The 16,417-nt window shown below is 35.7% G+C and overlaps 1 protein-coding gene across 9 annotated transcripts in view; it reads left to right on the top strand.

Moving 5' to 3' along the window:
- Nucleotides 1-16,417, top strand: part of APC (APC, WNT signaling pathway regulator) — a 104,393-nt gene that overhangs the window by 31,420 nt on the left and 56,556 nt on the right. For all 9 annotated transcript variants that reach the window (XM_014462986.2, XM_023747945.1, XM_006081157.3 and 6 more), the window contains exons 2-4: nt 6,703-6,855; nt 14,264-14,348; nt 15,454-15,655. In XM_014462986.2, the coding sequence (XP_014318472.1) occupies nt 6,721-6,855; nt 14,264-14,348; nt 15,454-15,655 (422 nt within the window). In that variant the 5' untranslated portion in view covers nt 6,703-6,720. The remainder of the gene's footprint in view (nt 1-6,702; nt 6,856-14,263; nt 14,349-15,453; nt 15,656-16,417) is intronic.

The following is a 16,417-nucleotide window of genomic DNA, read 5'->3' as shown; positions in this document are numbered from 1 at the left end:
ACTCTGAATTTGTGCACTCTCTTTCTGTTCTTTGCCCTCTTTGATTGATAAAGCACTCTTCCTGTTTATTCTTGCATGTATTTATCTTTTTGTGGTTGTCACCAAGTAAAACTTTAATGGGAATTACAGATGCTAAATTTTAGATATAAGCCTTGTTTTAAAGCTGGGAAAACAAAACACACCAAAGTAAAATGGAATAATTAGAGGGTGGTTAATTTTTAAAAACACACAATGGAAATAAAGGATATGATTAGTAAAGATAAATGCAGAAGTGAAAAAAGATAGAAAACAAAGTAGTGGAAAAGATATGTACACTATAAGTTTTTTGTTTTTTTGTAAAGACCAATAAATAGATGAAACCCTATAAAACCTGATTAAGGGAACAAAAGACAAAACAAAAAATGCATGAATGGGAAAGGAGACAAATTTTAAAATAAGAGAACATATCTAACTCTGTTGTAATAAACTTGAAAAGCTAGAGGGAATGAATAATTTCTTGGTGAACTATTAATGCATCATGTTGATACAAGAAGATTAAGAAAATACATCTAAACCACATAGAAATTTTAAAACACTTAAAAGCCTTTTTGCTAAAAGTATACCTTCTGATCTCAATTCTAGCTGATTTTCAAAGAATAGATAAGTTATTCAGACTATTCTAAACCATATAAGATTACGATGAGAAACCTACCAATTCATTTTATAAACTTAGTGTAAACTTAATTCAAAACCTTATTTTAAATCTAAATAAATATATATATTGGTTTCTCATAAAAATTCCACATGAAATATTGAAAAATGAACAAAAGTAAAATAAAACATGAACAACGTACGGTTTATTGCAGGAATGGAGACAGAGTCAAAATGAGAAAATCTTATAATTGACAGCATCAACAAATTAAAAGAAAAAACTGTATGATTATATGCTATATCAGAAGGTATCTTGGGGGGAAAAAAGGCATTTAAAAGCCACTCCCAATAAATTTAAAATAAAAGGAAAATACCTAAACATGTTAAAAAATAGTTACTGAAATCTATTACATAGTGAAATACTAAGCTATTCCTATTAAAGTCAGGAATAAGATCACTATTGTTCAAAATTATTTTGAAGTTTTAAGCTAACAATAAGACAAGAAAAAGAAATGAAGTATAAATAATTGGGAAAGAAGAGACAAAATTATCTTGCAGATTAATGTGAAAAATAGTGCTGATGTACTAGTAATTGGTTATCCATGTGGAAGACAATAAAATTAGCTATACTTGTACCATATACAAAAAGTAAAATTCCATGTGAATTAAATATTTTAATGTATAAACAATTTCTGATGCACGCTAATTAGTCACTCACATTTACCACCTCTTTCTCCTAAGACCCCATCAAAGTGATAGTAAAAAAAATTTTTTTTAAAGATAATGTATATACAATGTCATAGAGTGAGAGGAAGCCAAATCAAGATTGCAACAGATTTCTGGAAGATGGGGCAATAGTGGAAATTAAAAATTATTGTTGAAAAATAATCAAGGACCTTAAAACTTCCTATCATTTAAAAGTAAAATACTAGCCCTGGCTGAATAGCTTGATTGGTTGGAGTGTTGTCCCTGCCAGTGGTTCTCAACCTTCCTAATGCCGCGACTCTTTAATACAGTTCCTCATGTTGTGGTGACACCCAGCCATAAAATTATTTTCGTTGCTACTTCACAACTGTAATTTTGCTACTGTTATGAATCGTAATGTAAATATCTGATATGCAGGATGTCTTTTCATTGTTCGCGACCCACAGGTTGAGAACCGCAAAGGTTGCAGGTTTGATTCCCAGTCAGGGTACATACCCCCCCCCCGCCCCCCCCCACACACACACACACACATTATTTTCTGTATTTTTATTCTTTGGAAAGTTTGAATAAAGTTGGTATGATTTGTTTATTAAATTTTGGTAGAAGGTGTCTAAAACCATTTTTATCTAGTGGAGTTTTGTTTGTATGTTTATTGGTGTTGGGAGGAGGAGAGGAAAAATACTGCTACAATTTTTCAAAAGTTACAGAACTATTAAGGTTTTCTGTTTCTTCTTGAATCAATTTCCCCCCTCCACCTCCCACCTTAGAATTATGTTCACTTTATATGTTTGGGTTCTTCTCTCTAATCATAGGTAGTGTTTTCAAAGAACCAACTTTTTGGTTGAATCTTCAACCTCTACAAAAGGGTATACAATAAAAAGGAAGGCTTCTTCTCAGCAGACCTCAGACCTGTTTTCTAGAGGCAATGACTATTGGTTTTTTATCCTTTCAATGACACTTTATTTATTTTTTTTTAAATATATTTTATTGATTTTTTACAGAGAGGAAGGGAGAGAGATAGAGAGTTAGAAACATCGACGAGAGAGAAACATCGATCAGCTGCCTCCTGCACATCTCCTACTGGGGATATGCCCGCAACGAAGGTACATGCCCCTGACCGGAATCGAACCTGGGACCTTTCAGTCCGCAGGCCGACGCTCTATCCACTGAGCCAAACCGGTTTCGGCTCAATGACACTTTAAATCTATACAATCCTTTTATTTTTACTAGAACAGGACAGACCATATGAAACATAGTGATCAGCATACTTCTTTTTTTATTTTACTTTTTTGTTGTTCTTTTACATTAACATCATTCTTTTGAGTGCCAGTACAGTATTCCACTGCATGGTTGCTTCCTACTTATTTAAAAGTAGTTATGTTTTTACACCAATAAAAACTTTCCCATTTGTTTGAAGTACCCTAAGAACCCATTCTATTACTCCAGTCTAGTAACGGACATCACTTCAGAGAACTCCAGTTGGCCCTCAGTATGCCTTATACTCATTAACAAATCAATTAATGTTTCTTGCTCCATAGCATCCTCCTTGGAAGAGGGTGTATTTAATTTCATTAATCCTTAATTTAAAGACAAAACTATTTCAATAATTTAGATGTCATATAATGTTTTTAAATCTCTGGGGGTTTTTGCAATTTATCCTAGTCTGAGGAATAGATGTAGTTTTCTCTTCTTCCTCATGGCTTCCCTGTTTCCCAATGCCACTTATTTAAAGTCTGTCTTTTCACATGTTGTGATGCTACATTTTCATCCTTACCAAATTTACAGATATTTACTTCTGGATTTTTAAAATTGTATTTTAATGGTAAATCTACTCATATGCCAATATCAGAGCTTTTTAAAAACTTTTTCTTTTTAAGTAACTTTGGATTTACAAGAGTTGGAAAACAATAGAGAGTTCCTAGATGCCCTTCACTCCGCTTCCCCTAATGTTAACATCTTACATAATCGTAGTATAAGTATTAAAACTCCAAAGTTAACTTATTAGTAAAATATAGTTAACTATATACTGTTTTACTTATAAAGACTTTGTATGGTATTTTAAAATATGGTAGGTATATTCCTCCTACTCTCCTATTTTTGCTTGTTAGGTTTTTTTTAATATCTAGCTGCAGAAAACAAATTTTATATCTTGTTTTTATTGGGACTGTAAAATTTATAAATTAACTTAGGGAGAAATGGCACCTTATATTACTGAACCTTCATAAACAAGAACAAGGTATGTCTTTCTTTTTGTTGAAGTCTACCTTAGTATCATTCAGAAGTGTTTTACAGTTTTCCTCATACATTTTGGATACTGTTCAATTTATGCCTAAGTATTTTATTATTTTTTAAATTGTAAATGTGATCTTTCCTCCCATTTCATCTTCTGTCTGATTTCTCTTTGTATATATAAAGGAAACATTTTTTTATATTTTGTACTATAGCACATTACTAAATTATCTTATAGCAATATTTAGTTGGTTCTTTTGGATATTCCAAATATATAATTATATCATCTGCCAATAGTATTCCTTTCTAATTTTATTCTTTGTGTTGACTAGAAATAGTCTTTTGTGATTGATTCTTTTGGTTTCTTCTCTTTCTGTTAGTATTTTTCTCTAAAAATACTATCTAAAAGTACTGACAATTACATTTTTTTCATTCCTTAAGACAAAACAGTAAAAGCTTTCTTCTCCCTTACCCTGCTCTATGGTTAGCATCTTTACTATAGAAAAAAAAAAAAAATTGGGATATTTGTATACTGTCACCAAAGCGAAAGATTCAGATGTTTTCCCATTTTATAAGTTTTGATTTTTTAAAATGTTGTTGAGTTACTTGCATTTAAAATGTATTTGGTATGAAATTCTTGTGATTGTATAAAAGGTATTCCAAAATGAAGTTATGCTTGATTTCTCAAATTTTGCATAAAGCAATTTTGAATTAGGGAGGGATGGCTGCAATATCCTAAAAGAATATAAGTTAGAATATTATTCCATGAAACATCTTGTTTTTCTGATAAAATTATATGAAACATTTTCTTTCTAGAACAGAAGTGACTTTAATGATTGCCATTCTGGAGAGAAAAACAAAGATGATAGATAGAATGTTCTAATTGTCCATCTGAAGGGTTGAATGTTTCCCCTCTATTAAAGAGTACTTTTAATAGTTTCTGCTCCTCTGGCTCTTTTTGTGATTGTGTAAGGTAATATCCTCTATATTTTAGCATGCCTATCTGTACCCATCTCTGTGTTACTTACTTTTCTTCTTAATTTGTTTTATTATATTAGTGCAAAATCACCTGTTAAAATTTTACTTGAAATAAAGAATTTTAGGGCTTATATTATTAATCTGTCAGATTTCCACATTTGTCACATGCTTTTAATGTGCTACATATTTCCAGACCTGCTTATTAATGGTAAAATTTTCTCCTTCATTTTTGTGACATCTCCTCTATCCTTTTCAATTACTTCTTTACCTCTTGTCCATTGGTTGGAGGGACAGGGTCTTATAATAGTAGATCAACATTGAGTCTTAATCAGGAAGTTATGTTACATGTCTGTTTTCGTAATATAACTTGTATTTACATAACACTTTTACTTTTCATTCTGCTTTTGTTACTTAATTCTAACGGTATCCCTGTAAATTATATTAGAGCAGGTAGTAAATGTCCATTTTACAGTTGGTAAAATGAATTAAAATGAAGGGGCAAAGGTTAAACCACAACTAAGCCTGAAATTAAGACCCAAGTCTCCAAATAAAAGTCTGATGCACATTCTTTTCGATCATAAAGACTTTTGTGAGTGATCCCTACCTCCTAGGACTTCCTTTCGTCCTCAGGTGTCAATAGGTTGTACCAGGTTTATCAGAGATTCTAGCCTTTGGAGAACTGATTAGACCTGTGTCCCTTGACTTCCCTTGATAGGAGCCTTCTGGTTGGTGAACTCCAATATTGTCATATCTAGCCAGTGTTATAACCTGTCTGCCTTAGTTTGTATAGTGGATTTTATTACAGAAACATTTTTTTATGTCAAAATCTTTAAGTATTGCTTAAGTACAAATTTTGCAATACTTTTTAACTCTTAAAGAATTATGATTGCCCTAGCCGGGTGCTTCAGTGGTTTGGAGCATCATCCCGTACACCAAAAGGTTATGGGTCCAATCCCTGGTCGGAGATCTCTTGCCTTCCTTTCCCTCCCCTCCCCTCCCCTTCTCTCCCTTGCCCTCCTTTTCTCCTCTCCTTCTTTCCTCTCCTTCTCTCTTTCCCCTCTCTCCTTCCCTCCCTCCCTGACCTCCCTGACCTCCCCATCCCATGCTTCCTTTCTCTAAAAAAAAAAAAATCAAAATAACATAAAATCTTGGGTGAGGATTTTTTAAAAAAAGAACTGTGGTAGGCAGATTTTGTTTATTCCAAAGTGAGCTTGGAATTAAACTGAAAAGAGAACCTGGGTCTTCCTAACTTGGTTAGTCTTCATATAACTCCTTGCTTTCTAATATTCTTCATGGTAAGAACCTCTTATTACCTGGCTGTCTTCTATATATTTTCTTTTCTCCCCTCTTCTTTTTACAGTCATATGATTAACTTCCAGACTCTGTTTAATTTCTCTTTAACAAGCTATACTCCTAAAATCATTCATTTTCTTTAAGTGTCTTTTGGCCTCAATCTGAGCATAGTAGGTTCCAATACCACATATGCCATAGCTTGGCCTATTATATTCATCCTTTTGAGTAATTATAATAACTCAATACTAGTCATTCTTATTTGTCAATCTTTTATAAAAAAGATTTGAAGTCTCAATCTAACGCTCTCCTTTGTGTTCACTTTGTTAAATGACTGCCTTTTAATGAGGCCTTCTTGAAACTTCAGACCTACTTCTCCATGCATGGTGTTTATGACTAGCCTTAGTGATGGGATGCACTAGCTAATCTCATTAATCCATTCTGACTCTAAAATTCTGTGACTATCGGACGAAATTCAGAAATAAGTTAGTATTGCTAATATAAATAAATTTCTTATCAGTAATTACATTTCCTAAGTGTTTTGCCTGTTACGCCAGGTATAATATCTGTAAAACCTTGAAAAAATTCTAACCTAATAAAAATTTCATCTACTCTGAAAAGTCAAATGTATTCAGACACTACACAAGTTCTCTTCTAATTTAATCCTGTTTGTCTTCAACTAAGACTCCATTGTTTCATCCTCTTAGATGCTACTACTTGAACAATATTGTTTTGAGACCTAAACTAACATATTAACACAATTCTTCTTATTAAATGTCTCAAGAGTTTTGTTTCTTTATTCCTTTCTTTGTAAACAAGCAGCCACTATATTTTTAGTAGTGAATTTCAAAATCCTTTTTAACCTTATAGGTCCAAGGGTAGCCAAGGATGGCTGCAGCTTCATATGATCAGTTGTTAAAGCAAGTTGAGGCACTGAAGATGGAGAACTCAAATCTTCGGCAAGAGCTAGAAGATAATTCCAATCATCTTACAAAACTGGAAACTGAGGCATCTAATATGAAGGTATTAAGATTGTGACTTTTAATTGTAGTTTATCCATTTTTATTTAGTATTCCCTCTTGTAAACTTGGGTTAGATACTTCACTTACTTAAAAGTATATTTTAAGTTAAGTGGTAATATGTAAACTCTTTTTCTTACAAATGTTAACATTTATACTTGGAAATAAAATGTATTGAATTCATCCAGTGAGTCATAAAGAAATAAGTATAAAATCTCAGTAACTAGTTAGTTTTTAAGTTATTTTTAAGCTTAAGTATCACTCTACTGAGACTGGGTGTTCTATGTAATTCATAGGAACTAGCTTCACAACTTGAGAATATATCTCAATTCTTAAATACTAGAGGCCCGGTGCACCAATTCATGCACCAGTGGGGTCCCTCAGCCTGGACTGCAGGATCGGGCAGAAATAGGCTCTCTGACATCCCCCAAGGGGTCCTGGATTGCGAGAGGGCGCAAGCCAGGCCGAGGGACCCCACCAGTGCACGATCAGGGCCAGGGAGAGACGCGGGAGGTTGGCCAGCCAGGGAGGGACTGCAGGAGGGCTCCAGGGCGTGTCCAGCCCATCTTGCTCAGTCTCGATCGGCCGGATCCCAGCAGCAAGTTAACCTACCGGTCTGAGCATCTGCCCCTATGGTGGTCAGTGCACATCATAGTGAGCGGTTGAGCGACCTTAGCATATCATTAGCATATTACGCTTTGATTGGTTCAATGGTCGACCAGACACTTAGCATATTAGCCTTTTATTATATAGGACTAGAGGCCCGGTGCACAAAAATTTGTGCACTCGGGGGGGGGGAAGGGGGTCCCTCAGCCCGGCCTGTGCCCTCTTGCAGTCTGGGACCCCTCGGGAGATAACGACCTGCTGGCTTAGGCCCGCTCCCGGGTGGCAGAGGGCAGGCCCAATCCCTAGGTGCAGCCCCTGGTCGGGCTCAGAGCAGGGCCGATTGGGGAGTTGGGGCACCGCCCCCTGTCATGCACAGAGCAGGGCAGATCGGGAGGTTGCGATGCCACCCCTAGTACGCTCAGGGTAGGGCCGATTGGGGGGTTGGGGCACCGCCCCCTGTCATACTCAAGGCAGGGTCGATAGGGAGTTGCGGCGCCACCCCCTGTCACACACAGAGCAGGGCCGATCAGGGGGTTGGGGCGCCGCACCCTGTCACACACAGAGCCGCAGGGCAATCAGGGGGTTGGGGAGCTCCCCTCATCAGGCACAGAGCAGGGCTGATCAGGGGGTTGGGGCACCTTCCCTTGTCACGAACAGAGCAGGGCGGATAGGGAGGTTGTGGCCCCGCCCCCTGTCACACACACAGCCGCAGGGCGATCAGGGGGTTTGGGCGCTGCCCCCTGTCACGCTGATCCCGGTGCCGGGAGGCATATTACTCTTTTACTATATAGGATAGAGGCCTGGTGCACGGGTGGGGGCCGGCTGGTTTGCCCTGAAGGGTGTCCTGGATCAGGGTGGGGGTCCCCACTGGGGTGCCTGGCCAGCCTGGATGAGGGGATGATGGCTGTTTGCATCTGGTCACACCCCCTTCAGGGTGGGGGTCCCCACTGGGGTGCCTGGCCAGTCTGGATGAGGGGCTGAGGGCCGTTTTCAGGCTGGCGGGTGACTGAAGCTCCCAACCGCTCCTTTTTTTCTTTTTTTTCTATTCTGGGCCAGCTTTAGCTCTGAGGCTTGGCTCCAGCTATGAGACCTCGGTTGCTGAAAGCAGGTTTCTAGCCTTTGTTTACCTTCTGTATTTGATACAATGTTGCGGTCCGGCTGGCTGAAGCCTGGCTGACTGAAAGGAGGTTTCTGGGGTTTGGTTTAGCTTCTCTATTTGTTACAATGTTTCTTAGAGAGCAGCTGAGAGGCCGGCAAGGCAGGCGGGGAACCTGGCTTCCTCCGTCACTGGAGCAAGCAAGCCTCCCTGTTCGCTTCAAGCTGCCTGGCTGCCGGCCGCCATCTTGGCTGGCAGTTAATTTGCATATCTTAGTGATTAGCCAATGGGAAGGGTAGCGGCCGTACGGCTAATTACCATGTTTCTCTTTTATTAGATAGGATAGCTTTCCTCCCCAACTCTCTCAGATCTTGTTGCCACTTAAATGCTGCGTTGATAGACTGTCAAGAAAATCAGGGTGCCCATAGCCTTCCTCCCCATCTCTCTCAGATCTTGTTGCCACTTAAATGTGGCGTTGATAGATTATCAAGAAAATCATGGTGCCTTAATGGAAGAGTCCTGAATGAAAGTCAGTACCTGGTCCTATTCCTGGTGTTGTCACAAGCTAAATTGCATCACCTTTGGGTCCTCTTCTGGACTTAATTTTAAGTTGCCAAAGGAAAATACAGACATTGCACTAGCCTCCCTAGAGGATTTCCATGATACCTTCAAACCCTAGAATTGGTTGGCCAAATAACATTGATAAGCTTTGTAACTTCTAAGAAGAGATATGAAATACTCAGTCTGCAATGGGGAAAATATGTTCTAATTTCAAACTAATCTATGTTAAGACTTATAGCTGTTTTAATTTTTAATTACTAAGGTAGATTTACTTCTCACTGAATTTAATAACTATAGAATTGGAACTCATCTATAAAACTGTTACCGCCTTCAAAAATTTTTCCTGTTTTATGTTCTTTCTGCCTCTCGGCTATTTTAACATCTGGGTTCTTGACCCTATTCTCCTGTCTGTTCACTACTCCTATTTCTGATTCATTGTCTATTCTTTTCTGAGTCCTTTTTTTGTGCATTTTGAGGTCTTCCTTATTCTTCAAGCTTCTATATATCACTGAACTATTGTTGCTCCTCTTTTATCCTTTATATTCAATATTGTAACAGTTCAGTCTTTTTACTCATATGTACTTTTCTATTTATCTGTCTGTGTATAAATCTTTTCTGCTTTAATTGCCTATTTCTGTTCTAAAAACTTTCCCTAGCAACGATACATCTCCAAGATATCTACCTCAAATCCTTTTGGAAATAAGGTAGACTATAAACAAACATATTTTCTTACCACAAACTATGGGTGTCCTTACAAACAGCCAAATTAGTTATCTAATAGGTTAAAAAAGAATAGTTTCCTATTTTAACACTGATCAATGCAATGTATCTAAAATTTTTTTTACATGATATGACAAAAGTTTTAAAGATATAAAATGTAAAATTCCCAACAGGACTACTCTTTCATCTACTTTGGAGGTATATTTTGCAGAGAACTCCTGACTGGCCTATTTGAATGTCTGTTTTCTAGTGGATAGCTCTGAGATGACTTTTAAATTTTTGTTTAACTACTTGAACAAATTCAGAATTCATTTTTAGGAGACATTTTACACTACCCTTAGATCCATCTCCACGCTGAAGTGGAATGTCAGAGTAAATGACAAATCAGACCCTTAAATTTCTACAATGGAATATCAGGTTGACAACTTACCCGGTGATATACATCATGAATATTGGCATTTAAGATATATCTGAATTCAACCATGAATTGATAATTACTCAACATGTGCATCTACAAGACATTCTTGCTAATCTATCCACATATGTCTTTAGGATTGGGCATATGGTATCATAGCAGTTACAACCTTATAAGGAAATTATTTACATTTCTTTTCCTTAAGAGACTTTCAGCTATTAAAGAGCAGAAACTGTGACTTGTTTATTTATTTTTTTTAGAATATTGATTTGTAAAAAGACACTTGGAAACAGTGGCACTCTATGCTGGATTAAAGTTTATCCAAAACAATGGTAATCCCCCCCCCCCAAAAAAAATATCACTTATCAGATTTTGAAATACATTGTACAATCTTGAATCATGTTTATTAATCATTAAGCTACTTATCCCAAAGAAAGGCAAGGTGTGTCCCTCCAATGAGATCATTTAAGGATGCCTGCAATTTGTGCAGTAGTACCATCTAGTGGCAAAAGAGAATACTGTTTGCTGTTCATATGGCATTGATACAAACTATAAAAATATTTTTGTATACCACAGCAAAATAGGTATACAACACTGAACACTGACTGTATATTTGAGAATATTTGAAATGTTTGTTTTTTTAGGTATAATGATAGCACTGTGGTTGTGTTTAGAAAGAATCCATGTTTAAATATATGTATTAAAATATTTACAGAAGAAATGATATGATGTCTGAGATTTGTTACAAATCTGGGTGGAGGTGGGGAAATGGAGAAAATAGGTATGGGTGTAAATGAAACAAACCATGAGTTGATAATTATTGAAGCAGGATGTAAAGATATATGGAAATTTATTATAATATTCTTATGTATATATTTGACATTTTCTGTAATAAAAATATAATAAAGTATAATAGATTTCATTGGATTTAGTTGACCTGGAATCAGATAAATGCAGAAATTGTAATTAAACTTTAATGACATATATACTGTATTTTTTTACTCCATGGCTAGCACTCAACTTGATTGATTTCAAATGCTGAGTATAACAACATGGTAATTATAGTCATGTAGAGATGTGAAGCATTAAACAAAAAGATGGTATGAGGTAGAGAAAAAAATATCTATAAGCAAACTATTAATGAAACATTTGTATTTTTGTTGTATTTTGACAAAATGAAATATTTATAAATTGCTCTATAAGCTTTAAAACCATATGCATGTAAAGTTTCTTCTATTTTCAGAATGTAAGGAAAAAAGGAGAAACAAAAGTTTAAATTGACATATTTCATAATTTATTTTAGAAATTTAATTATCAAGTATATGTGTTTGGTAATGAAAAGAATCTATAACTGTAATGTATTGAGAAAAACAGAAGTGGGTCAAGTAGCAACCCCCATGAAATGACTGTTGCTCATTGATAAATATTTTCTATTCACTGATGTTACCATAACACATTTTGTCTCTAAAAAAATTCTGTAATGTTTCTAAAATCTTAAAATGTTTTTAAAAATGATTTGATTATATAATATAATTAATTTTTAAAACTAAGCTTCTAGAATTTATAAATACAAATAGTCTCCTTTAAAATTACATATTAGTTTTAAAATCTACCATTTCTCAAGGCACTTATTGAAATCTTTTATTTGGAATTGCTTTGCCAGTTGTATTTTCTTTCAAGCACTCTGAAATTGAGGATGACTTCTTTTAGGTATATACAGTATGCAGCTTCAGGCAATTAATCCTACTGCAGCAACTATAAAATATACACACACAAAAACCATACCATTAGCCCTGGCAGGTTGCTCAGTGGTTAGAGCGTTGGCCAGCGCACAGGAGGGTTCCGTTTGATTCCCAGTCAAGGGCACAAACCTGGGTTGCAATTTCAATCCCCAGCCCCCATCAGGGTGTGTGAGGGAGGCAACTAATCGATGTGTCTCTCTCATCAAAGTTTCTCCCTCTCTCTCTTCCCCCCTCCCTTTTACTCTCTCTAAAAATCAATGGAAAAAATATACTTAGGTGAGGATTAACAAAAACAAACATACTTTTAAGAACATTATAGAGAACTGTGGGAGGATCAATGACTATATTAACTAAAATGCAAACAGGAAAGAGCCCTTTCTAGATGAGCTGAGATCTCTGGTGATTTTCTTCCCCAGGGATATCTGTTGATTCTGGGTACAGACTAGTATTTGTTATTGCAACAGGCAGAAGGATTCCAATGGAGGAAGGAAACTATTGGAGGTCTTGACAAACATATAGGCAGATGTGAAATATTGATATTTAGAGGAGATCCAAATGCATGGGTAGTTTTCCCCATGGGATATTGGCTGAATTTTTTTGTAGTGAAGGATGCTGGGGGTGGACTACAAAGACAGAATGTTAGGCAAAGTCTTGCTATAGAAGAGAGACATAACTTTCACACAACAGATCTCCTCAAGATGTTTGTCAGACTTTGAAGTTTATGTAAGCAGGACGTTAAACACTTAAGCTCATAGCCTCCAAGGGACAAAACTTTAGAGCTAGGGAATCAGGTACCACCTGAGAATAAGGCTGAACTAGAAGACAAAATAAAACAGCCCATAATCTTTCAATGTTTGAGAGAGACAGACCTACAAAAGGGAAGGGGCCTGTATCAAACACGACTGGTTTTTCTTTAAAGATAAGTGTCAGATTTTGGAGTTGCGTAGGGTGGAAAGCCAAGGACTGAGGAGAAACCTATAATATTTACAGTCTAAATTTGAAAAAGAGATACATTCAAGGGTCTTGACAAATCAAATCAAGAGAAAGATTTAGATGGGGAAGAAATAATGGCATCAAAAGTCAGGAGGCAATAAGCATATAGTCATTTAAATATCTGCTAAATGTAAATTGGTATACTAGAAGAATATGCTTAAATGTGATATATAAAAGCTTGATTTTTTAGGGCATCAAATAAAACAGCCTATTATAATGTGTTAATTTGATGTTTTTTATGGTCATGTTGGTGCACGCCCAAGAGATACGGGTTCTTGCCCTGGCTGGTTTGGCTCGGCGGATGGAGCGTCGGCCTGCGGACTGAGGGGTCCCAGGTTTGATTCCGGTCGAGGGCATGTGCCTGGGTTGCGGGCGCATCCCCAGTGGGGGACGTGCAGGAGGCAGCTGAATCGATGTTTCTCTCTCATCGATGTTTCTAACTCTCTATCCCTCTCTGTCTCCCTCTCTGTAAAAAATCAATGGGATATATTTTTAAAAAAAAGAGAGAGATACGGGTTCTAAATACATAACTATTGAGCCAGCCTTATTGAGGCTTGGCCATTTTCTGATTATCTAAAATAATTCTTCTACTTACTCTCTTAACCTTTTACCTAGAACCAGAAGTCAGTAAATTTCTCTGAACATCAGCATTTGTGATAAAGATGCCCTCTACTCCTGCATAAATTTGCTGCTCACTAGCTTGGTCAACTCTTTGAGTCTCAATTGACCGACCCAAAAATGAGAATAATCCACCTTGTATTGTTTTAAAAGTTAGAGATAATTTATCTTAAGGGTTCCATATAGTATCTTGCAAGAGACTACTCATTATTACTATTATTACAAAATATCACTACCGTTGTTGGGATATAATTTGTTGCTCTTAATTCATACTAGGTAATATATATGTGGAGTGCTTTCCAGGTTTATCTAAAATAACTTTTTAGCTACCATACCTAAGTACCAAGATATTTAAAATTATTCTTTAAGAAAATTTTGAGAATTTTGTCATGTTCAGATATTGTGTTGTTGTTTTTTACAGGAAGTACTTAAACAACTGGGACCCTTCAGTCCGCAGGCCGACGCTCTATCCACTGAGCCAAACCGGTTCTGGCTGTTGCTCTTAATTCATACTAGGTAATATATATGTGGAGTGCTTTCCAGGTTTATCTAAAATAACTTTTTAGCTACCATACCTAAGTACCAAGATATTTAAAATTATTCTTTAAGAAAATTTTGAGAATTTTGTCATGTTCAGATATTGTGTTGTTGTTTTTTACAGGAAGTACTTAAACAACTACAAGGAAGTATTGAAGATGAAGCTATGACATCTTCTGGACAGATTGATTTATTAGAGCGCCTCAAAGGTACATTTTTAAAAAGTGTTTTAAAATAATTTTTTATGCTTTAGTTGTCAACTTTAGATATGTATAGCCAAGTATAACTTCTTTTGATTTGGGTGTTGGTATCAGTTTCCTTAGTATAGCAGTTTTACCCATTAGGATATAATTATTAAAGTATGAAAATGTAAAAAGTCTATTTTCATGTTATTTCTTCAGTTAAACATTTTACTGGCTTTGAATAAACTATTTTAGATGCCTTCTTGATCATTTTAAGATCTTTTGAAGGCTCATTGCTACTCTGCTGGTCACTAAATAGGCCTTTAGAAAGCCGCATACCACAGACTGGGCCCATTGCCTCATGTGATGTAGTGTCCTTCTCTGTTCCATCTGGTATAAGCTGGTTATAAGCCATTCTTAGCAGAATTTTAAAAGAATGTCTTATTTTGTTGCTTAAAATTCCAGTTTCAAAATAGGGAAAATGCTTAATTATAACTGAAGGTAGGCAAATAAATTACCTTTTGTTCCCTAAATGTATTATTGTCTAACTTGAATCTAAGGAAGGACATTTTGTCTAATTTTCCTTTAACAGACTTCTTTTCCCCTGACTCAAGCTGACTTTGGAGGGAAAGTTTAGCCATTCTGTTTCTAAACAGTTGTTTATTTAGTCATGTATATTTGTGGTTTCCTGTTAGAAATTTATAAGCTTCTGAACCAAGAAGTGTGTCCTTTTATTGACTCGATGCTTTAGTACACTGTCCTTTTGCAGGCTCTCAGAGTCTGCCTCATAGAGGCTTAGCAATTTTCTGATTTTTTGTTTTTCAGGATTTTTCTATGTATTCTCTCTCCTACCTTTACATTTCTCTAGAATCAGGAGTCAGTGAATTTCTCTGAGCATCAGTATTTATGATAAGGATTTCTTTTCCCTGCATGAATTGGCTGCTTAATAGTTACATTAATTTAGTACTCCTATAGGCTTGATGTAATATATATATATATATAATTTTTCAATTATAAAGTGGTTAAAGTTGAGAGCTAAATATGAACCTGAGATTTCACTTTTAAAATAATAATATTGCATTAGACTACTTAAAGCAATTATTATATTAAAACTTGTCTCTATTTTATTTAGAGCTTAACTTAGATAGCAGTAATTTCCCTGGAGTAAAACTACGGTCCAAAATGTCCCTCCGTTCTTATGGAAGCCGGGAAGGATCTGTATCCAGTCGTTCAGGAGAGTGCAGTCCTGTTCCTATGGGTTCGTTTCCAAGAAGAGGGTTTGTAAACGGAAGCAGAGAAAATACTGGTTATTTAGAAGAACTTGAGAAAGAGAGGTAACTTTTCTTTTCATTAAATAGCAAACATTGATTTGTATGCCTCAATTTTTGCTATTATTTTGTCATTTTGTAATACAAGATATGAATTATGAAATATGTACACTAACATTTAGAGAGCATTTTGCATTTATTAACTCAAAGATAGTATGTGGCTGATTGTCCCTATATGAAATCTAAAAATTTAAAGGAGGCAATTTCTTGGGATTGTAAGATTTATATTTTGTCACTTAAATACTCTGAGTGCTCTGCACATTGGGTCCTACACAGGATCACAATTTCTATGTTAAAATATATAACTGATTTTTAATTGCATTTCTGTTTATCTTCTGAACTAAAATAACTACTAGATCAGTGTCAAAAACATTGCTTGACATATGGAATGAGTTCTGGTCTCACAGCCAGTGTATTCTTCCTGCAGTTAAAATCATCACATTACAAATATCAGAACATATATCATTATCAAGAATTTTGTCAAAAATATATGTCTCCTAGAAGGTTATAAATTCCTCAATGCATGAATGAAACTTTATTATCTTTATATTCCTAAAAATTCTAATAGACATTCAAGAAATGTTAACATGTATAAAAGTGTTACATATTAGCTCTGGAACCTTGGTCAAGTCATTAAATTTTGGTGTTGTTTTCATCTGTAAAATTGGGATATGGTATTACCTTATAGAGTTGTCAAAATCGAATATTAACATATGAAAAAGGTCCAGTATATCTCACTGAGGAACAAAAGACCATTGATTACTTTCT

Source organism: Myotis lucifugus, unplaced genomic scaffold (assembly GCF_000147115.1).
Source record: "Myotis lucifugus unplaced genomic scaffold, Myoluc2.0 scaffold_0, whole genome shotgun sequence".
Lineage (NCBI taxonomy): Eukaryota > Metazoa > Chordata > Mammalia > Chiroptera > Vespertilionidae > Myotis > Myotis lucifugus.
The sequence above is the reverse complement of the archived record's forward strand: the minus strand, read 5'-3'. Positions and strand labels throughout refer to the sequence as shown.